At 30.8% G+C, this 23,310-nt stretch overlaps 1 protein-coding gene across 5 annotated transcripts in view; it reads left to right on the forward strand.

Moving 5' to 3' along the window:
* Positions 1-23,310, forward strand: part of mtmr4 (myotubularin related protein 4) — an 80,725-nt gene that overhangs the window by 48,171 nt on the left and 9,244 nt on the right. For 4 of the 5 annotated variants that reach the window (XM_051110154.1, XM_051110153.1, XM_051110155.1 and 1 more), the window contains 11 exons: positions 5,908-6,024; positions 8,929-8,958; positions 9,487-9,569; positions 10,744-10,910; positions 11,291-11,387; positions 13,509-13,622; positions 13,716-13,897; positions 19,580-19,708; positions 19,810-19,921; positions 21,304-21,499; positions 21,686-21,871. In XM_051110154.1, the coding sequence (XP_050966111.1) occupies positions 5,908-6,024; positions 8,929-8,958; positions 9,487-9,569; positions 10,744-10,910; positions 11,291-11,387; positions 13,509-13,622; positions 13,716-13,897; positions 19,580-19,708; positions 19,810-19,921; positions 21,304-21,499; positions 21,686-21,871 (1,413 nt within the window). The remainder of the gene's footprint in view (positions 1-5,907; positions 6,025-8,928; positions 8,959-9,486; positions 9,570-10,743; positions 10,911-11,290; positions 11,388-13,508; positions 13,623-13,715; positions 13,898-19,579; positions 19,709-19,809; positions 19,922-21,303; positions 21,500-21,685; positions 21,872-23,310) is intronic. The other variant, XM_051110152.1, reaches the window with a different exon arrangement.

Raw genomic sequence — 23,310 nt, forward strand, 5'->3', positions numbered from 1 at the left:
AATTCATCAAAAGGACAAAGCAATGACACCGATACAGCAGGGACGTCCCGAGACCAGACACAGGAACAAGAGTGCAAGAACTTGACATTGACTCTCATTCAGTCACTTTGCACAAACGCAGTCTAAATGTAGCACTTAATGTCCGAATACTTCATATGCTTTCTTAATATATGTTCCTGAACCTACTGTGATTGATTTATCAATGCATGTTATATTTAAATCCTAGCAAGAGCATGTTGAATAGCAAGCTCAAAAATAGTGGTGGGACTTGGTGTGAGGACCCTATTGGAATTGCTCAGTTTATTTTATTTTTAATATTTGCTTCATGTTATTTTATATTTTACTAATATTTTATTTAATGTTTTTTTTTTTATATATATATATATACGTTTACATTTTTACAAATATACACTTTTACAAATATACAGTATACATTTTTGTTTTATTTATTACTGTTTAAATTTTGTATTATTTCTTTTTGTATAATATATATATATATATATATATATATATATACTTTAAAAAATGAAATTTTATAATTTGAATATTTAATGTAAATGTTTTGGTATTATATTTATTTTTTGTATTATATAATGCTATATAGAGGTTGTTGAACCAGTGACTCATTACAAATATTAGTTTAAAAAACAACCAAATCAAAACAAAAATGTTACAATTTAAAAAAGCTAAATAATTCAAATAAGATATTTTAATTTAATTTTAATTACGTTTTTATTATTTGTTTTTATTTTTATATAATTTTATTACATTTAATTTATTTTAATATTATATATATATATTTAATCTTGCTGTATAGAGGTCATCAAAACAGTGACTTATTACAAATTTTATTTTATTGTAATACTTATTTTGTATTTTTTTTAGTTTTTTATTTTTGTATACTTTAAATTAAATTTTTATAATTTTAATATTTATTGTTCATATTTATTAATAATATTTATTTTTTGTATTATTTTTATTTTTGTATTATATAATCTTTCTATATAGAGGTTGTTGAACCAGTGACTCATTACAAATATTTGTGTAAAAAAAAAAAATAATAATAACTAAATTAAAATAAAAAAAAAAATAAACCAAAACAAAAATATAAAAAACAAAAGTATATGAAATTAAAAAAAAAAAACAAAATTAAATTTCATTTACTTTTTATTATTTTATTGCTTTTTTATTTTTCTATCATTTTAATTTATTACATTTAATGTTCTTGTTGTTTTATTTTTATATATTATTTTTTTGTATTTTCGTCGGAATAGTGACTACAAATACTTATGTAAATGGCTCAACTTGTCAAAATGTGTTAGTTTTGATTTTCTTTTCTTTAAACAAATATATTTGGACAAATTAAAGTGGCTCCCATTTTGTTTGACATACTTCCTTCCACGTTCCTGCTGGAGGGAATGGATTGTGTCGTCCTGGTTAAAATCCCCAGATGCACAAATCATTTATAATTCACTCTATGTGCAGTACAGCCATTACCAACTTGAACATGAACCACAGACAACAATAATACCTACTACAGTATATGCATTACAGGCCAATTTGCACTTTTGAAAAGATGAGTTTATTTCTATATTTGTCCTTGAAGTAATCATATGCATACAGTTACACTAGGATGCAAATCCAAAGATGTGCACATCATCATTGAATAGCAAAATTAACCTTGTGTTATAGGATGTTCATGCCTGTTTAGTGAACAACGCCATGAATCTCTGCTCATAAATGATGTATTTTGCATCCTTCTACTTGAGCAGATAGAGGAGCAATGACTCAGCTATCTTTGCTGAGCAACATAAAATCCACTCAGTGTTAATGCAAGCGTCCTCCTGCACTGGGATTTGGAGTCTTACAGTCTTCCGTCTTTGTTTACTGGACTTTCTGCGCTGTGAGTTTTGCGTGTGTTGTGCTCGTGCTGCGTCGAGTTCTCCGTTGAGTTCGCTGTCAGACTCTCTCTATGAAGTTCAGCAGTAGGAGTCGTTCTCCCAGCGCTCACCTGATCCCTTTGAAGCCTCGCTGCTTTCATGCCATGTCGAGTGTCACTCGGCTGCCATGCAGCTCCATGAAATATGGATGCGGTTTTCCATGGATCAGCATTACAGCCGCAGAATGCACCAGCGCTTACAGACGCCATGATGTTGTGTTTCTCAGCACAGTCTGCATTTCATAGCATTTTATTTTTTCTCTATAAGTCTACTTTTCAGAGAGCAAGTTATTACATTTTGATGAAAGATGATGAAAACCAATCTTATGTGATGTTAAGTTTAGGTTTTAGTAGCTTTATGTGGTTATTTTGTAATATTACCTTTCAGTTTTATTTTTTTAGGTTTTTCTTTATATAGTAAATTTTATTCATTTTTAATATTACCTTTCAGTTTATTTTTATTTCAGTTTTGGTATATTTTTCAGTTTTTGTTTTAATTTTAGTTTAGGTTTTAGTAGCTTTATATACTTTTGTAAATTTTATTCATTTTTAATATTACATTTCAGTTTATTTTTATTTCAGTTTTAGTATACATTTCAGTTTTTGTTTTTGTTTTTGTTTTATTATTATTACTGTTCAGCTTTATCTTTATTTCAGCTTTGGTATATTTTTCATCTTATTTTAATTTTAGTTTCTTTTTTTAATATCTTTGCTATATGGTTTTGCCATTTCATTTTTTTTTGTGTGTGTATCATTTTAATTTTGTGTTTTCTTTTTGGTATATTTTTCAGCTTATTTTAATATCAGTTTTAAGTTTTAGTATTTTTGCTATATTGTTTTTACCATTTTAGTTTTTTAAATATATTTTTGTTCTTCATTTGAATTTCGTTTTATTTTCAGTTTTCATTTTAAATTTGGTTCAAGTTTTGGTAATTTTAAGTGCTTTTGCTTTTTTTTATTATTTAACAAAATTCTGTTCATCTTTATTTCAGTTTTTATTTTAATTTTAAGGTTTAGTACTTTTTTTTGTCTTTTTAAATATTTATGCTTGGCTTCAATTTATTTTTATTTTAGTTATAGTGAGTTTAATACTTTAACTTTAGTTTTATTTTTAAATTAAATTTTATTTTTTTATCTAATATTTGTATTTTATTTCAGCTTTATTTCAAATAACTAAAACAGTTTCTAACTCTTTTGATCTGATCCAGTCATAGTCTTACAAAAATGCAATTATTTCAGCTTTTTGTTCAAAATATTGCTTTTTCGTTAGTATTAAAACAAAAAATTGCGTAAGCCTTGAATAAAACTGTTTTTTTTTCGTTTAAAAGCAGACGTTCTGTTCTTTGTTTTGACATATTACGTGTTCAGATATTCAGACAACAAAATATTCTAGATGCCATTAAACTTGTTAAAATGTTCAAAAATGCTGGCGGTGTCTGGCAACTTTTATAAAAACTGCTGGCGGGGAAAGTGTTAAGCCGTTTTAGTTAATAACACTGGCAGTTGCCTATAAATATCTCTTAAATATAAGCTGTTCTTGTCTGTATGTGAACAGCTGGCTGTAAATCTAAGTGTAATGGCTCCTGCTGTAGGTTCGCAGTAATTCGTGAAAGATGGATGTTATATGACTGTATATATTCTCCAGGCTTGTCTGACATGCTGTTATCAGTCACCGGCTCGTTTATTATCCTGCAGCTCGACACGCACAGACACGGCAGTCTAAAACTCTCTACACACATAATAATAGCCTTAATAATAGACCAATAAGGCTTGGTTTCAATCACAAGGGTTTGATTGAAAGTATTAATAACCGTTATACAGTTGCTGGACAAGTAGAGCATCCCACGTCGTTCACTTTGAGGTTCATTTTGGTGAAAACAATCCTTTAGTTTATTTGAAACAACATGTACTGATGATTTTATGTGCATTTACATCTTAAATATATATTGTATTTTTTTGCATGTCTTGCCTAGGTGTCTTTGTTCATCTTTATCATTCTAAGTAGGACAGGTTTGGTGTGGGGACCTGCGGTGCAGGCGTGTGGAGAGACGGTAACAGTAGGAAGTTGATGAGTAAGATCTCGTGTGGACGTGCTGCTTCTGGCCTCCACGTTCAGGCTGATTCATGCAGCGCTGAGAGTGAGACAGATTCACCATCCCTAGATAGTATGCAGACGGTGCAAACGTGAGGTTTGTGCTCTGGCTTTATGGTGGCGATAAAGTCAGCATGAAATGCTGGTCACGGACCATATTACCTCTGTAATCCGCTGTATTTTTGAGTAAAACAAAATATTGAGCAGAAGATGAAGAAGGCTTGAAAATTAGTGAGGGATTCATGGTGTGAGCTGAAAGGTTTCAGAGGAGCAAATATAAATATAACTATATTTTGGTGATTTATTTATTATTATTTATTTATTTATTTTTTAATCAGAATATTGTGCTTTGAAGAATGTGTTAAAGTAACTAAGTTAATTTTATAATCTATTAGAATTTTTAATCTATTTATTTAAAATGTATTATAAATAAACAAATTTTTAAAAATGTTTTCATATTTTTTTTGTTAACAATTAATATAAAAAATGTATAAATATATATATAAAACAGGGTTATTTTAACATCATTTAGATACTAGCTGATATAAATGTATGTTTATTTTATTTCAAATAAATTGATTTATGGTCAGCCAATAAGTTTCAGGTGATACTATATTTTGGTTATTTAAAAAAAAAAAAAAAAAAAAAAAATATATATATATATATATGTATATATATATATATATATATATATATATATATATATATATATATATATATATATATATATATATATATATATATATATATATATATATATATATATATATATATATATATATATATATATATATATATATATATATATATATATATATATATGTGTATATATATATATATATATATATATGTATATATATATATATATATATATATATATATATATATATATATATATATATATATTATTATTATTATTTTTTTTTTGAAAATTTTTGAAAAATTTTTTATATATATATATATATATATATATATATATATATGTGTGTGTGTATATATATATATATATATATATTTATTTATTTATTTATTTATTTTTAAATTTAATTTAGTAATTTATTATTATTTATTACGTTTCAGAGGAGCAAGTTGCTACATTTTTGTCTGTTTTTTTTTTTTTTTTTTTTTAATTATTGAATTGTTTACAAGACCAGAAATGTGGTTAAGTAACTAACCATTAATTTTATAATCTGTTATATTTTTAATCTATTTTACAATATTTTAATATTTTATTGCTATATTAACAATTCATGTAAAATATATAAATATATATAAAATAAAAAAATTATTTTAGCATAATATAAATACTAGCTGAAATGAAATGCGTGTAGTTTATTTATCGCTAAAGTTTACTTTATGGTTTTATGGTTTTATTACGCTATAATAATAATAATAATAATAATAATAATAATAATGTAAATATTTTTTTCATTGTGCCTGTTAAAACAAATGCATTGCAAATCCATTCTGTGACAGAAATCACACTCACAAATTAAACCTTATGCGATTAATGGCAAACCTGAATGCAGCTTCAGGAAAAAGCTGGAAAGGCAAACGTTGCCATGTTTACTTTGTAGTAAGAATGTCTTCAAGAACAGCCTGAAGCGCTCCAGTGTTTGGAGGTTGTAGAGAAGGAGTTTTCTCATGCTGCCTGGTTTTCTAGTCCTGTTTACAGTGAGTCAGTATGTCAGGCTCAGCGCAGGGCAATGACTGGGCAACCACACAAACCGCTGGCACATATGGCATTATAGGTAGGACAGAGCTACAGAAGCAACAGCTTCTCATAGTTCAAAATAAGAGAAGCCGAGAAACCGCATTCAATCTGCAACAGACTGAAAGAGATCTAATGCCATGTTTGTGTTTTTTGTCTCTCCAGGTCCCGTTCCCTGTCCTGCAGGGCGAGTGGGTCGAGTTCCTGGGTCGTGCAGACGATGCCGTCATCGCCATCTCTAACTACAGACTGCACATTAAATTCAAAGACTCCATCATCAACGTAAGAGCAAACAACAACACAAGCAAGAGAGAGCGAGAGAGTTCAGCTCACTGAATTACAGTTCAGACTCCGCTGTACCTCCTTTGATAGTCGTCCAGCTGTTGCGGGCTTTGTTTTTCCTGCATGGGGGCTCGTCTCCTCTCATCTTGGTGAAAAGAGCCGTTCTTTGGGCACGGTTTGATTTGACCTCAGAGCTCTGGGAGGTCTGAACACAGAGTGAGCTCATGTTGGCACACAAGCCTCTTTTTCCTCTTTCTTTCCACCCACAGCTTCCCTGACGTCAGCCTCTCGGTCTAGTGCAAAAACTCAAGCTGTTGCGTCCACCCTGTTTTGCCTTTAGTAAAGTTTAGGTTACTTTAATGTATAATTTAAAATAAATAAATAAAAAGAAAACAGATAGAAGAGAAAAAGAACGGAGCAAGCTGGTGTTAGAGGCCTTTTTTGTTAATGTGTGTGTGTATGTATGTATATGTGCTTAAAAATACATAGCTCATATTACAAAACAATTTTATGCATGTGTACATGCATACTATATTATATACACTACTTAATTTATTACATTTTTTACATTAATATTCTGCTTAAAATGTATATTATGTCATTCAAATATATTATTGTTAAACATCTTATATCATTATAATTGTACTTTAATCTTTAATCATAATGTCATATATTATTTAATATTTAAATATGTAAATAAATGTGCATATATATAATACTTGTATATATTTATGCATTTGTAATGTATATATTTTCAAATTTAATCATACATAATTTAAAATAAATGTGTAATTTAAATTTTAATATAATTTATTATGATATATTATTATTAATTTATTTTTAATAAATTTTTTGCATTGTTTATATTGTGCTTAAAAATATATATTGTCATATTCAAATATCTTATTGTTAAACATTTTATATCATTATGTGTACTTTAGTCTTTAATCATAATGTCATATATTTAATGCTTAAATACTTAAATATGTAAATAAATGTATATAAATTTATATATATATATATATATATATATGTGTGTATGTATGTATGTGTGTGTGTGTGTGTGTATATATATATATATATACATACAATTTAATGAAATATTTTTATATTTGATAATTCTATCAAAATATTTAACATAAAATAAGAATTTAAAAAAAGAATGACAAAATTTTAAAAAGAATTATAATATTGTAAAAATATTTAAATATTTCATTATGTAAATGTAGTATCTTATTTGAAATATATATGTCATATTTAAATATATAATTTGCAAAAGTTTTTTTTACATATGAAGAGTTCAGATGCAAAAGCCTCTAACTCCATCTGACATTTTTCTTTAAAATAAGCATTTTTATCAGGCTCCTATGTATTGATTTCGGCCTAAGTACCAGTACTTCTGATTGGGCTGAGGCTGGGATTTAGCGAGCCTGAAGTAAAGTTATGTGATGGATGTATACTATGTGTCGAGAGCATTCACTCAGTATCATCTCATTTTTGGCCGACGTGGCTTTTAGGAGGTTTTGCACCTGAACACTTCATATCTATATCTATAGATATTTATTTATTTTTTAAACGAGTGACGATGTGTTTTGGCTAAAATAGGATGATATAATTGGATGCTGTAGTCGTGTAGGAACACCCCGTCTGCTCTCTCTACTATTTCTGTGTCAGCTCTCTTCATGTCTGGAGTGCTGATCTTAAAGGAGAGGCATTATGAGAGTTCTTGAGGGTGCAACTTTGACCTGATGTTTGTTTGTTAATGGAAATGAAAACGGTCTGACGACACTGATTGCGCTGAATGAATAGTTTCTCTTGCGGTTCAAAGGGCCGTCTGTCCTCGCTGTGAGTGTCCTGACTCACGCTCACCAGAGGAAACACAAACTTCCTGATCATCGCCATATCGCTCTGACATCTCTACAATGTTCAAAAGGGATGTTACGTGTTGCTATTGTTAACTAAAACAGAAACTAAAACTAGTACAATCTGTTTAAATTAATTGAAATAAAGCTGAAAGAAAATAAATTAAATACAAGATTTAATAAATAAAAATAACAGTTGGCAGTAATTAATTATTTTATAATTAAATGAACAAAACATAAATATAAGCCAACTTATTTAAGCTTAAAAAAAAAAAAAAAATATATATATATATATATATATATAATGAAATCAAGTAAAATAAGTTTGTTAAAATACTAAAACTACTAAAACAAAGGAAAACAAATACTAAATTAATAATAGTAAATAAATAAAAATGCCCCAAAAAGTTACTAAAACTTAAACTAAAAATAAAATGAAATCTGAAAAAAAAAAAAAAAAAAAATAAAAACTAATTCAAAATATTCATAAATCCTAATATAATAGTGCATAAATAATACTAAAGTGACACAAGTTTTCAAAGCATGTCACTCTATGACCGTATTTATTATTTTAATATAAATGAGCTTTATTCTGATCACACAGATCTCTATTTTTTACTTTTTTTTTCGTTTTTACAAACTGAGGTACGAGACATAATGATTTTCTCTCGTAATCTGCATTATGCTAACAGAAGGTTCCTTCAAGCATGAGACTGGAATCTTAATGACGTTTCCCAGAATGCCTTATACCCGTTTAACCCAGCTGAATTACAGCATCATGTGACCCTGAGATTTAAGGCTCTTTTTTTTTTTTTTTTTTTTTTTTAACAATCCTGGATCTTTTTGCTCAACTTCAGCAAAGATCTCTCTCTCTCTCTCTTTCTGTTTCATTCTCTGTCTCTGTCTCTTTGTGCGTTTTTCATACCCTTCCATTTATATCCTCCTCTTTGTTTGCTCGTTTTGCTGAGTCACGTTTTCATCTCCCTCTTTTTTTTTTTTCCCACCCTCTCTCCTCTTCCTCATCCCCGTGTCGGTGTTGTAGATGTATCCTGGTGTGGACAGTGAGATTTCTGTGAGTAATCTGCACCCTCACCTCTGACCTCTGACCTCTTCATCCCTCCTTTTCATGTCTTTATTTCCCCTTTACTGTTTGTTTTGATGTTTCTCACATTGATGCAATCTGGTTACATTAGAATTCAAACTATATACTATATTAAATTATATTTTGATCTATATAATGATTAACAGGACAGACAGTATTAACATAACATGAGACTTGAACTATTGAACCTGTTAATGCCTTTTATGTCAGTTTGTGTAATATATTGAAACATAACAGTGTTACAATAAAAGAACTATTGCACATTGATGCCATTAAAGGCATTAATATCTTAATTATTTCAAAAGTCTTAATGTTGCATGTTTTATCCTGCAGTTTAAAACTATTACATTGTTGCAGATCAGGAGTTACATTTGTTACATTGTTGCAAGTCAAGAGTTACATTTGTTACATTGTTGCATGTTTTTGCAGTTTGATGCTGTGATTGGTTAATGCAGTCATGCGATAAGGTGTTCTGCTCTCTGATTTGTGTGTGTGCAGGTTCCTCTGAGGCTGATTGAGGGCGTTGAGAGCAGAGATATGTTCCAGCTGCACATCATCTGCAAAGACTCCAAAGTAGTGAGGTAAAACACACAAACACACACACACAGAGTGTCTTCCTGAAGTAGTTGGCTCTTTTTAATCTGACCTCTATCTTTTCCATCTATCGTTTTATCACATCATCGCCTTTGGGCCATTTAGCTGAAGATTTTCTGTTCAATAGAGTAAATTAGATTCTTCACGTCTGACACGCAGAGGACACACACACACACACACACACACACACAAACACACCTGGTCAGTGGTGTGAAGTAAGGGAATTGGAGTTATTTTTTCTTTACTGAAGTGTAATATTGGCAGTGTTGCCAAGTCTGGGATTTTCCCGCGGAATTGGGCTACTTCAACACTGTTGCTGCGGGTTGTTTTTCATGTCTTCGGGTTGAAGTGACCTCAATAATGTGATATTTAGCCCTTGGAATGTGAATTTTACAAGGGGAACTTTGCCAAAATATTTGTATTTTACCCCCAGGAGCACGATTTTTACCGGGGTCTCCCTCCAAAACGCGTTTGGCCTAGTTTTGAGAAGCAATTGGGTTGGTTTTGTTGTGAAAACCTGGCAACCTTGAATATTGGAGAATGTGTTTTTCAAGTATTAATGTAAACTAAATTCTCTTATTTAATTAATATTAGTCAGTATATATTATGTGTAATACTTTTTAATTTCTTTTAGATAATTATTCCTAATATTTTGGTATTTTTAATTCATATTTATCTTCTCCGTAACCATAATGAATCCTTTTTAATTAACTCTGATTTAACCATTTTAAGCCATGAAATAGCCTATGAAGCTGATGTAGCAATAAACCTAAAATCAAATCAACAATTTTAACTTTTTATCATGATCTCAAGAACACAGAAGTTGAGATTAATAATATCTACTTAATAATAATAATAAAATATTAATTAATAATATTCAGCTTTTAGTGTGCGTATATAATGTATTTTATGTTTTATTTACTTTTAGATAATATTTTTTGTTTGTATTTAATTTCAAATTTTTATCACCTCAAACTCAAAAACTGTATCCTCTTAAATTTGATATTGTACACAGATCATAATATGATCTAAATAAATTCAAACACTAAAAATTATGCACCATTTTTCACAAGTACTGAATCTTTTCTACTGTACATTGATGTTTTATGCCTGATGTTGCTTATTTAAATCTCACATGAATGTGGATGTTTTCTGCGGCAGGTGTCACTTCTCGACATTCAAGCAGTGTGAGGAGTGGCTAAAGCGCTTGAACAGAGCGATAGCGCATCCGGCCCGTCTGGAGGAGCTGTTTGCGCTGGCATATCATGCATGGTGCTTGGGAGGAAACACAGATGATGAAGACCAGCACCTGCACCTATGCAGACCAGGTACACACACACATGAGTGCTTTAGTTTGCATGATTATCATATTTGATCATCAGGCTTTTATGGTTTTTACAGGCTTTTACTATTTTTCAAATAGTCTGATACAGTGAAAATACGGAGGAAAAAACAGCAAAAACATGCAATTTGTTGCAGATTCTGATATTTTTACAAGTAGTTCAATGTAAATCAATGAGATCTTTATGGCAGTATAGCAGATACTTACATAAAATAATGTAAATATCAGTGGTCACTCTATAACTCCAGTAATGTCTTGGTAAGATGAGATTGAAATAATTCCAACATTTAATGCAATGCAATCCAGTGATGCAATCCATCTCTTAATTTCTACATACTTTATGGTCATTGCATTTGTGTCTCTCAGGTGATCACGTGCGGCACAGGATGGAGGTAGAGGTGAAGCGGATGGGATTTGACATGCAGAACGCCTGGAGAGTGTCTGATATCAACAGCAACTACAAGTAAGATTAAAGCGTGATGATGGATGGATGGAAACCATCTTAAATTGTTTCCACTAATATAATGAAACCTGGACTTCCTTTTACTATAGTATTTTACCTACTAGCAATGGACTTTGCAGTTGAGTTAAACTGAATCAAGATTGAAGTAAACTGAGCTGAATAATGGCACTATTGTCCAGGTCTGCCTAATTATGGTAAAAAACTGCTTTGGAAACAATTTTATTTTATTCTTTAATTTATTTATTTTTTTTTTGAGTATAAGGCTATTACAATTTATATTGTTATTGTAAATGTATATTATTATAAATTATATTATTTATTTATGATTATTTAACAAGATTAGGAGTGGGTGAAATGGCCAAATTCTTATATATAATATTTTTATAATATTAAAATAAAATCTAAAATATATTTAACTGGTACCAGTTAAATTTTACAATTATTGATGCCAGTTTAAAACTAGTACTAGGTTACCTAATGTAAGTAAAAAAAAAAAAAAAAAAGCTCAAATAAATGGTCAGTAATACAATCAAAACAAAGAAGAAAGTTACAATCAATTATATAAATAAAACAGACAGAATTAATGTTTTCCATATTTCTGTTTTATTTCCATTTTAATGTTTTAAATTTAATTTAAATTTAAGCGTTTGGTTAAATTAAATATTAGCTTAAATAATTAGCTTATAAAAAGCATATCTAATTAATTGAAATGCATTTTATACAATGTAACAACAATTTATAAAAAGCATAATTAGGGCCCTGTGAAATATTTTCCCAGATTCAGTTTTATTTTTCCCCCACGTTCTACATTTTTCATTTTAATTGTTCTGGAGTCTGTTAGAATGGTTTTATTAAATTTTAAAACTTTTGAAACCTTTGAAATGTTTTTTTTTTTGTCTGTTTTAGCTTTTCTAGATTTATGGTTTAATACAAAGCAAAAACAGTGATAATTTAATCAATGCATAAAACATTAATTAGTCTTTTGAAGGCAATCAAATGAAAATTTACCAATTACTTTAATTTTTTGGCAAACCAAACATTAAAATGATAACATGGAAATAAAATGGTAAAATTAAAAAATGTAAAATGATATTATGTATTTGTATTATTACCTTTACTTTTAAGAATTGCAGGAAGTTAAACCAAACTTTTATTTAGCGTTTTCACACATTATTTTGTTCTGGTTTAATTTTATTTTTAGACATTTTTTACTGCTTTATTGTATGAAATAATAATATTGGAAATTGGAAATTGGGGTAATATTGGATATTTGGAGAAAATTACAATCATTTAGACAAATAAAACGATATAAATGGAATAAGTATTGCTTTAAGTTGTTCATGCAAGTCTAGCTTGATAATATTCAACTAATAATCTACTACAGAAATTGAAGTAATGTGCCATAATAATCGTTTATCTCTATTATCATGTTTTGATAATCATTGGAACCTTATGTCATAACTCAAATTCGATTAGTCACACTTATTTAGAGCTAATCATGTGATCATTTTGCAAATAAGTTTCTTGTTTATTGCTGTAAAGCTGCTTTGAAACTGTATTATATAAAGTTCTAAATAAATAAATAAATGTGACTTTAAACTTGACTGTATCAAGTAACATAACCAGATAGTGTGTTTGCTGTAGGTCTATGTCATGGTATAGCAAAAAAAATCATAAAATGTGTGTGCAGTTGAGTTTGTAACACTAAAGCAGTGGCGTGTTGTGTGCTGAGAGACGTGCTGTAGAGACGGATAATTAAAGCGAGCCAGAACCTGCTGCGCTGCATGAGTCACATCAGACAGACTCGAGAGTGTGTGTGTGTGTGTTTCGGGTCGGTCATCGAGGGCTCACAAAGGACGTCAGCATATAATTGGACTGGGTTTGTCATTTAGGGTGAGACGGAAGCAGCGGGCGTGAGACACAGATGTGATTGATCTGAACATCATAATGAGATGAGAGCGAGAAAACGACTCTTTCTTGTTGTTTTTGATGTTGAGATCCTTTGCCAGTTTAATGATCAGAAGATTTTAACTTTGTTGATTTGTGTTAGTGAATATAAATCGATGGGACAAAAATCAGAATTGACTCAAAATATGGGATTTGTGCATTGTGTCGTTATAGGTTGTGTTCGAGTTACCCACAAAAGCTCCTGGTGCCCGTCTGGATCACAGATAAGGAGCTGGAAAGCGTGGCCTCCTTCAGGTCCTGGAAGAGGATTCCTGTGGTGGTGTACAGGTGAGAGAAGCAGCTCGTCTGTCTCCTGGCCTCCTGCGGCTGCTGTCTGCGCAGCTGACGGTGACTGATTTTCTGTGTTGTGTGTCCCGACAGGCACCAGCGTAACGGGGCCGTCATCGCCCGCTGCAGTCAGCCGGAGATCAGCTGGTGGGGCTGGCGGAACACTGAGGACGAGTATCTGGTGACGTCCATAGCAAAGGCCTGTCAGCTGGATGCCGGGACGCGGGCATGCAGGACCAGAGGAGACGGACCGGACTCGTCCGACAGTGACTTTGGTGAGACAAAACCCAGATTAATGAGTTGAAAGTGCTTTTACTGTTTGTTTTTTAAAGCTCTTCGTGACTTTGTGAAAACATGTTCAGGGCCATATGAAATCCAAGTTGATTTGAATTCAGTCCCCCCCTGCTTAATTGTTTTGTTTTTTTTTTCATCTTACATGTAATTTAATTTAACATTTTAGATTACATTTTAGTTATCAAAAAGCATGTCTCATTAATTGAAATCATAACAAAAATACCAAAATAAAATATTTGTTTAATATTTCCATTTTAATTTTTCAGCATTTCTGTATAATTTCCACTTTGATGGTTAAATTAAATTGTAGTATGTAAAATGTAATTTAATTAACTCTTTAATTGGTTTAATTCATGAAAAATAATTTAGCATTTTATTAAACATTTTGTTAATTGTTAGATTAAATTTTAGTTATGAAAAATTCAATTTTATTTTTTCCTTTTTTAATTTAAATATTTCTGGATTCTGTTTTAAATCTGTTTAATGGTTTAATTAAAAATTAGTTTTTATAGAGCATGTCTAATTAATTTAAATCATGCGTTTTATACAATTTAACAGTAATGTATAAAACATTTAATATAAACAACAATTTTAGAGCCCTATGAAATCTCTTTTTCTTTTTTCTGTTTTATTTTTCCCAAATTCATTCATTTTCCATTTACATTTTTCTGGATTCTGTTCATAATCAGAAAGAATTTCTAATACACTGAAATTATGAAAAGTTAAAAATGTAATATTTTAATAACATTTTACAATAGGAGAACCCAATTCATTTTTTCAGAAATTTTATTTGGTCTGTTTTTTGATTTATGGTTTAATATAAATTTATCAAAAACAGTTGCAATCAAATCAATGCATAAAAACATTCACAATTTAAGTAATCTTTTAAATGTATCTTGTAATTTATATATAAAATTTAATTTAAGAAATACAGAAAGTTATGCCATGTTATTATGCCTTTTATTTTGTTTTTATGTATTATTTTGTTCTGTTTTTTTTTTTTTGTGGATATTTTATTTTACTACTTTATTGTGTGTAATAAATGTTGTTATTTGGGGTAATATCAGTGAGGAACTTGTGACGAATGGGTTTTTGCATTTTTTAAAAAAAAATTAAAAGTCGTAAGTACAAACATAAATCGGTGAACATTTCAGCCATGCATCTCCTTATCCTGAAGTTTCCAGTCACAGCTTTAAACCATTGAATCCTTCACAAGTTTTTTTCTCTGTCAGATAATTACTACATAGATGCTGGGTGGATATGCCATTTATAATTAGTTCCTGTTTAAGAAAGCATTCTCACCCTTGCTCTTTCCCACAAAGGCAGAGCGTAAACCCGTTTAGAGACAATTACGCCGTTGGACGGCAGATAAGTCGTTTGCGCCGACCCGATTGCTAAGAATCGTGGGGTTTGCCGTGGGAAAACTCGCGACACCAATGCACAAACTCAATTACAGCCACTTCCTCTCAGGCACTTCCTCTCAGAGGTGCCATCGACTCGACTGCAGACTGACCTCCACAAACGCCTGCAAATGAGTTCAGAGGCTGTTGTCTGAGGGAATTTGGCTGGAGTTTTTTTGTGCAGTTGAAGAGTAAATGCGCTCTAATTACGGTCTAATGAGTCGAGGGCCGAAGCCAACATCCTCTCAATCAGACGCTTCGCTTGCGGATGAAACTCTCTGCTGGTTTGCAGAAATGCGTTAATGCATTAGTTCATTAAAAATTGAAGCACTGTTGATTTGCTTACTCTCAGGCCGTCCAAGATGTAGATGTGATGTTTTTTCTTAAGTCGAACAGTATTTTGAGCTCAAACTGTCATCCCAGGTGAGTCAAAAAATTTCAATGGCTGCCGTCACTTTGAGAGTCAAAAAAGCATATTGAGAAACACAAAATTAATACCCGTGGCTCCTGATGATGTATTGAGGTCTTATGAAGTGAAACGATCAGTCTGTGCAAGAAACCGAACGTTATTTCCAACATTGTTACCTGTGATATAGAGCCTCAGGAAAATAGTTCAGTTTGTGAACAAATCGTTCTTTTGAATCGGTTCTTTTTAGGTGAATAGTGGAACCAGTTCACCAAATCAGACTGAACTGTCTGATTATATCTAATTTTGTGATGAGGAAACGGTTTGACTTGAACTGAAGACCGATAAGCCTCTGATATGCACATGCATGAACCAGACATTTGAATGAAGGGGCGAAATAAAAATATTTATGTTTTCTCATGGTTTATGTAAAAAGTGAGCTGATGAAGACTAGTTTACTCATTTTATATACTTTAGATATGTACAACATCCACATTTCACATCTTTGTCACATCTTTATCATTGTGTTTGTTACATCATTGTGTGATTTATGCAAACAAACTAGTGAAGTGAACCTGTTCATGGAAACAAACTGTACAAAAGAACCAGTTTGTGCAAAAGAATCAGATTTCCCTGTTGTCCTAGGCTTTGGATTACAGGTTATAATGTTGTAAGTAAGCTTTTTTGAATCTCAAAGTGACGGTAGCCATTGACATGCATTTTATGTATCAATGCAGCTAAAAAAAAAACAAACTTCTGTACTATTCTAGACAAGAAAAAATTCACCTACATCTTGGATGGAGAGTAAATTAACAGCAAATTGTCATTTTTAAGTGAACTATTCCTTTAAAGACCTTTAGGTTGGTTATAATGACGTTATTATCTCCAATGTCTCAGAGCAGCCAAACCAGATATTTTTGCTATTCAGCGATTTCCCAACCAGCAGCATTGTGACTTCAGTGTCATATGATGAATATCTGTATAAAGTTATTTTTGTTGTTGTTGTTTCTGTAACAGTGAACTAATTCACCAATTGAAAAAATGCATTAACAAGGCAATTAAAATGGCATATTTGGTGGATTTTTGCTCTTTAGTCAAACGAAAATCATCAGGACTGTTTTTCTTCTGATTTTTTTTATTTTATTTTATTTTATTTTATTTTTAATGAAAAAAATATTATATATATATATATATAATATATAATATATATATATTTTTAATGGTAATTTGTATGTTTTTCATTAAAGATAGGGGTGAGCAATATGACCAAAGTCTTATTTTACGGTGTAAGAAATTTCTCAGAGCAGCCAAACCAGATATTCTTGCTATTCAGCGATTTCCCAACCAGCAGCATTGTGACTTCAGTGTCATATGATGAATATCTGTATAAAGTTATTTTTGTTGTTGTTGTTTTTGTAACAGTGAACTAATTCACCAGTTGAAAAAATGCATTAACAAGGCAATTAAAATGGCATATTTGGTGGATTTTTGCTCTTTAGTCAAAAATCATCAGGACTGTTTTTCTTCTGATTTTTTTTTATTTTATTTTATTTTATTTTATTTTATTTTTAATTTTTATATATATATATAATTATTATTATTTTTTTATTTATTTTTTTAATGGTAATTTGTATGTTTTTCATTAAAGATAGGGGTGAGCAATATGACCAAAGTCTTATTTTACAGTTTAAGAAATTGTATTTTATTAATAATCTATATCTGTATATAGTTAATTATTTATTTATTTATTCTAACAGTGAACTAATTCGCTAATTGAAAAAATGCATTAACAACGCAACGTTTTTCATCTGAATTTATTTATTTATTATTTTTATTTGTATTTTTATGACCAAAGTCTTATTTTATGATGTAAGAAATTTTATTTTATTAATGATCTATATCTGTATACAGTTATTTTTGTTGTTTTATTTTATTCATTAGTTTTTTTTCTCTAATAGTGAACTAATTCACTAATTGAAAAAATGCATTAACGGTGCTTGCATTTTAATGCATTGTATTTTCAGGGATTGCATTTTTGGGGGCTAAAATTCAACATGGTTGTATATTTAAGCTGTAGATATTTCGGTTGGAAGCATTTTTTCACCAATTACATTATTACAATTTCAGTTATTTAAAAATCAAAAATGCGTGAAGAAAAGCCCCCCCAAAAAGTAAATATATATATATATATATATATATATATATACATGCATTTAAAACTCTTGATTTGTAAGACAAAATGAGAGCATCATTGCGAATGTTATGTATCAAAGTAATCATGATTGTTTTCGAGGAACCACTGGAAGCCAGAACTGAAAATTGAATTTGTTTAATAATAAATGACTATATTTATTGTAAATAATATTTGTATTTTAACTTGGCCTGCAACCACTCGCAGTAGCGTTTTGGATGAACAAACCTCACTTATCTTCAACATGAAAAAGCAGTTAATTAAATTATTCAGAGCAGGATGGTTCTGTTCTGATCCAATAATCATTTATCCTGCACTTCATTACTTAATGCAATCACTCTTATTAATTAAATGTGTTCCACTGAATGCAGGCGTGTCTGTTTTTTGCTGAGTCGAGACTCATCTTTAACTCTTCGGCTCTGTTTTGGCTGGCGTCTCTGTAAACTCTTAATGGCTGTAAGTGTATTGGCTGTCATGGCGGGGAGTATCAATGCCAGAAGTTTCTCCGCATGCAGCCGTCATTGATTTTCCAGACTGAAGAATTATAACTGCACTTGCGTCGCATTAAAGCGGCGCAAGTCTTGTCCTCCGCCTCCTCTCTGGCACGCTGATACTGATTTCTGCAGTATGTTGTAGGGCTGGTATTGTGAAGATGTCACGATTCAGGACGCCGCAGAGCATCATAATATCATAATTGGATCACGACTGAAGCTGCGCCAAACCAGCGGTTCACTTCGCTTTTATGTCTGTTTGACAGCCTGTGTATGTGGTGTATTGACGGCGATTAGATTTTAAACATTGATTGCATACATTTTCCTTATTAAATGTATCATTTTTTGTCAAATGCTTAAATTTAAAGGGACAGTTCACCCAAAAATGAAAATGCAAAATTGTTGAAAATGTGCTGAACCACAGGCCATAAAAGATTAGGATGAGTTTGTTTCTTCCTCAGATTTGGAGAAATGTGTCATTCCATTATTTGCTCACCAATGGATACTCTGCAGTGAATGGGTGCCGTCAGAATGAGAGTCCAAACAGCTGATAAAAACTTCACAATAATGATCCTCACCACTCCAGTCCATCAGTTAACATCTTAAGAAGACAAAAGCTGAAACAAATCCATCTTTAAGAAGATTTTAACTAAAACACCATAGTCCATAATCCATAATAACGCTTCCTCCAGCGAGAAAGTGGTCTGGTCTGAATCAGGAGAGAAATCTGCACAGATCAAGCACTGTTTACAAGCCAAAACAGTCCAGCTCTAAACAAATATGTGGGTGGATTTTGATGTGAGAGACAACAATAGATGGACTTTTACACTATTATCCATTCTATTATGGATTATGTTCTCATATTTTAGCCAGAAGCAATGGTTTGAAGTTAAAAACATCTTAATGATGGATTTGTTTCTTATAAACACACAGCTTTTGGCTTTTTAAGATGTTAACTGATGGACTGGAGTGGTGTGGATTATTGTGATGTTTTTATCAGCTGTTTGGACTCTCCTTCTGACGGCACCCATTCACTGCAGAGGATCCATTGGTGAGCAAGTGACAAAAAAGCCCCCTTTTGCCTCTATCTTGAATTTTGGTAGTATTTTTTCCTCAAACCACTGTTAATTTCCACCCTTGCTATATGTCAGTATCTGTTCTAATGTTTTCCTCAGACTCATCTTTGACGGGTTGTCCCGCTCCTGACGCCAGTGCCGCGGCCCAAAAATTACTGATTCTGGACGCCCGTTCTTACACCGCCGCCGTGGCGAATCGTGCCAAAGGAGGAGGGTGCGAGTGTGAAGGTCAGTGCTGTTGAATTCATGTAGTCAATCTCTGGATGTTGTTGGACATTATTGTTTGTTTGTTGGCTGATGGCAGGTTTCTGGTTTATTTGTGTTTGTAGAGTACTATCCTAACTGTGAGGTGATGTTTATGGGCATGGCCAATATCCACTCCATCAGAAATAGCTTTCAGTCACTCAGAGCCGTTTGCAGTCAGATCCCGGATCCTGGCAAGTAAGTAAATCTCAATGCATTCAACAGTAAAACAAAAGACCTAAATTCTTTGTGATTTTCTATTAAGAAATGTGATTTTTGATTTCTTTGACACTTGAAATTTGGCACATGAGATGAGACATGATCTGACTTCACTTTCAAAGATTGAAATGCTCCTTTTATACCCAAACATGACATCCTCACCTATTTCCATTTCACCTGCTTACTCAGAACAGTTTAATTTAGATATTCTTTAACTTTTTAACTTTTATTTTGCCTCTGTCCCAACTTTTTTCGAGTGTGTTGCAGCCATGAAAATCTAAATTTGATTATATTTACATATAATCAATTTATGTATATTATATCTGTATACTTATATTTATTCAAAAATATATTATCTAAATATTTGTATATTCATATATATATTATCTATATATTTATATATTTAAATACACATTTATTTAATTTAAATATTATATAATTAAGTCATTATTGTTGATTATATTAATATTTAAAATAAAATAAAATATACACATATATATACATATATATATGTGTGTGTGTGTGTGTGTGTGTGTGTGTGTGTGTGTTTGTGTATATATATATATGTGTGTATATGTATGTATATATATATATATATATATATATATATATATATATATATATATATATATATATATACATATATATATATATATCTCATTCTCCAGGTAAATCAACTTAATAGTTTTGTTATTGAGACTAAATGAGACCTTATTTCCAGTGGACTGATTCAGATTCAGTTTTGCTGCTTTAATATTGAGTTTGTCAATATTAGCAGAGAAAAACCTCTAAATGAAGATGATTCAAAGACATTACAATGTAGTGACAGATAATTAATAATGCATTGAGTAGACATTGCAAAAAGTGTCTTTAGACATCCATATATTTGCATATTGAACATAAGCCGATCACAGCGCTCAGAAATTTACACAGAATGTTACTCTTTTCTTAAGGCCTTTATGCGTAATGCATTATTTATTTTCATTAGAAATTCATAACCTAAGTGAAAATGGATTATAACTGCAGATTCCTTATGTCTGAAATTGGTTGTTTGTTGTGTGTTTTAATGCATTGTAATTTCTAAAGGTGTAACACTGTATAGATATGTATTACAACTGTGGTTACAATTATTAAAGAGCATTATAAGGTGCAATGCATAATTAATGCAGTAAAGAACTTTTATAATGCATTATATATAAAGGCTTTCAGGTAAAGTATTCCCCTATTTTCCAGCAGGCGCACACTTGTATTCTGCTTGGTGATCCAAACATCTAGTTATTTTCAGCTTATTTTGCACATGCAGTGTCTCTCATGTCGCGTTCAGACGTTTGTAACGCGATTCGTGCGTCTGCTCTGTCCAGCTGGCTCTCGGCTCTGGAAAGCACCCGTTGGCTGCAGCATCTGTCCGTCATGCTGAAAGCAGCCACTCTGGTGTGCTCTGCGGTGGAGCGGGAGGGACGTCCGGTGCTGGTGCACTGTTCAGACGGATGGGACCGGACGCCGCAGATCGTGGCCCTCGCAAAGATCCTGCTGGATCCTTTCTACAGGACCATAGAGGTACCACCACATATGGCTCCTTGTGATTGAGTTTGCTCTAAGCAGCATTAAACAGTCGGTCAAATGCCGCTTCTCTGCCACCTTTGCGGTGTAAATGTGTCTTTAGAGATGTTAAATGAATCCCTTGTGTTTCCCTGACAGACCACTTGTAAATTTTTGTTGGTTGCGCCCTTGTGTCTCTGGCAGGGTTTTCAGGTGCTGGTGGAGACGGAGTGGCTGGATTACGGTCATAAGTTTGCGGATCGCTGCGGTCATCAGGAGAACGGTGAGGATGTGAGCGAACAGTGTCCCGTGTTCCTGCAGTGGCTGGACTGCGTCCATCAGCTCCTCAAGCAGTTCCCCTGCCTCTTCGAGTTCAACGAGGCCTTTCTGGTGCGGAGCCTTTGCTTTCATTTATATGTCAATACAACACACTACAGTAAATGTGTTACTTTTTATAATATATTAATACGTGTATTATGACTTGATTTTTGCATTATTATTGGCTGTTTTTTTTTTTTTTTTATTAATGTTGGAGCAAAGTCGTGTATTTCAGTGTTTTAGTGAAAGAAGAAACTGATGTGTGGATTGGCTATTTACTTTTGTTTCAGTTGTTGAATTTTTATCTTTCATTTCCATTCGGCTAATGGACAAAATCTTAGTTTAATAAACAGATAAGCCTAAGAATTAGATCCTTTTTAGCATTTTTAAGCAAAATATTTTTAAGTATTAGGTCAGTATTTTTATTAAACAGAAAAAAACGTATGTTATAAAACCTTAAATAATTTTAATAATATATAAAATAATGTTTTCTTTTTAATAAAACATCAAGTATACTGTATTTGCCCTGGCAAAAAAAAATTTTAAGCAAAATATTGTTTATTCATTAGTATTTTTATTAAACAAAAAGCAAAGTATTTTTAAAGCATTAAATATTCTTTAATAAAATATTAAGTAATGCAACATTTTGAAACTGTTTTTTAGCAAAATATTTTTAAGCATCAGTATTTGTATTAAACGAAAAACAAAGTATTTTTATAAAGCATTAAATGATTGTTTAATAAAATAGTAAATAATGTTTTATTTTTATGAAACTTCACGTTTACTGTACTTGCCCTGGCAACATTTTGTAACTTTTTTTTTTTTTTTTTTTATAATAGCAAAATATTTTTAAGTATCAGTATTTTTGTTAAACAAATATATAAAATATATTTTTATATAAATATATAAATTTTTTATATATAAAGCATTAAATAATTTTTTATAAAAAATGAAATAATGTTTTTTTTTTATATAACTTTTATATAACTTTAACTGCTTTTTAAAAAAAAATGCATTGGAATTTTTTTAGAAAAAAATATTTCACGTTTATTGGTTAATTTTGTTTGACGTACATCTGTACTAGGTATTAGATATTGCTGTACTTGCCCTGGAGACATTTTAATTTTTTTTTTTTTTTTTAGCAAAAAAAGTATTTTTAAGCATTAAATATTTTTTTTATAAAATATTAAATAATGTTTTTAGAATTTTTAAAAGTTTACTTTCCCTGGTGATGTTTTTAAAGTTTTTTGTTCTTACGTTTTTTTTGTTTTACAGAATAGTGTCCATATTTTAATGAACAAAAAACTATTTTTTAAAACATTAAATAATTTTAATGAACATTACATTTACCTTACTTAAATAATGCTTTTTTTTTTAAATGTTTTTAGAAAAACTGACGTTTATTGGCTATTGTTTTCTATTGTGATGACAAACCTTAAGAAAGCTTGACCTTTTTTGATATAATTTTTTTTTTCATAACTTGCACCATGACATTCAATTATGTCTTTGTT

This window comes from Labeo rohita, chromosome 5, assembly GCF_022985175.1.
Source record: "Labeo rohita strain BAU-BD-2019 chromosome 5, IGBB_LRoh.1.0, whole genome shotgun sequence".
Taxonomy (NCBI): domain Eukaryota; kingdom Metazoa; phylum Chordata; class Actinopteri; order Cypriniformes; family Cyprinidae; genus Labeo; species Labeo rohita.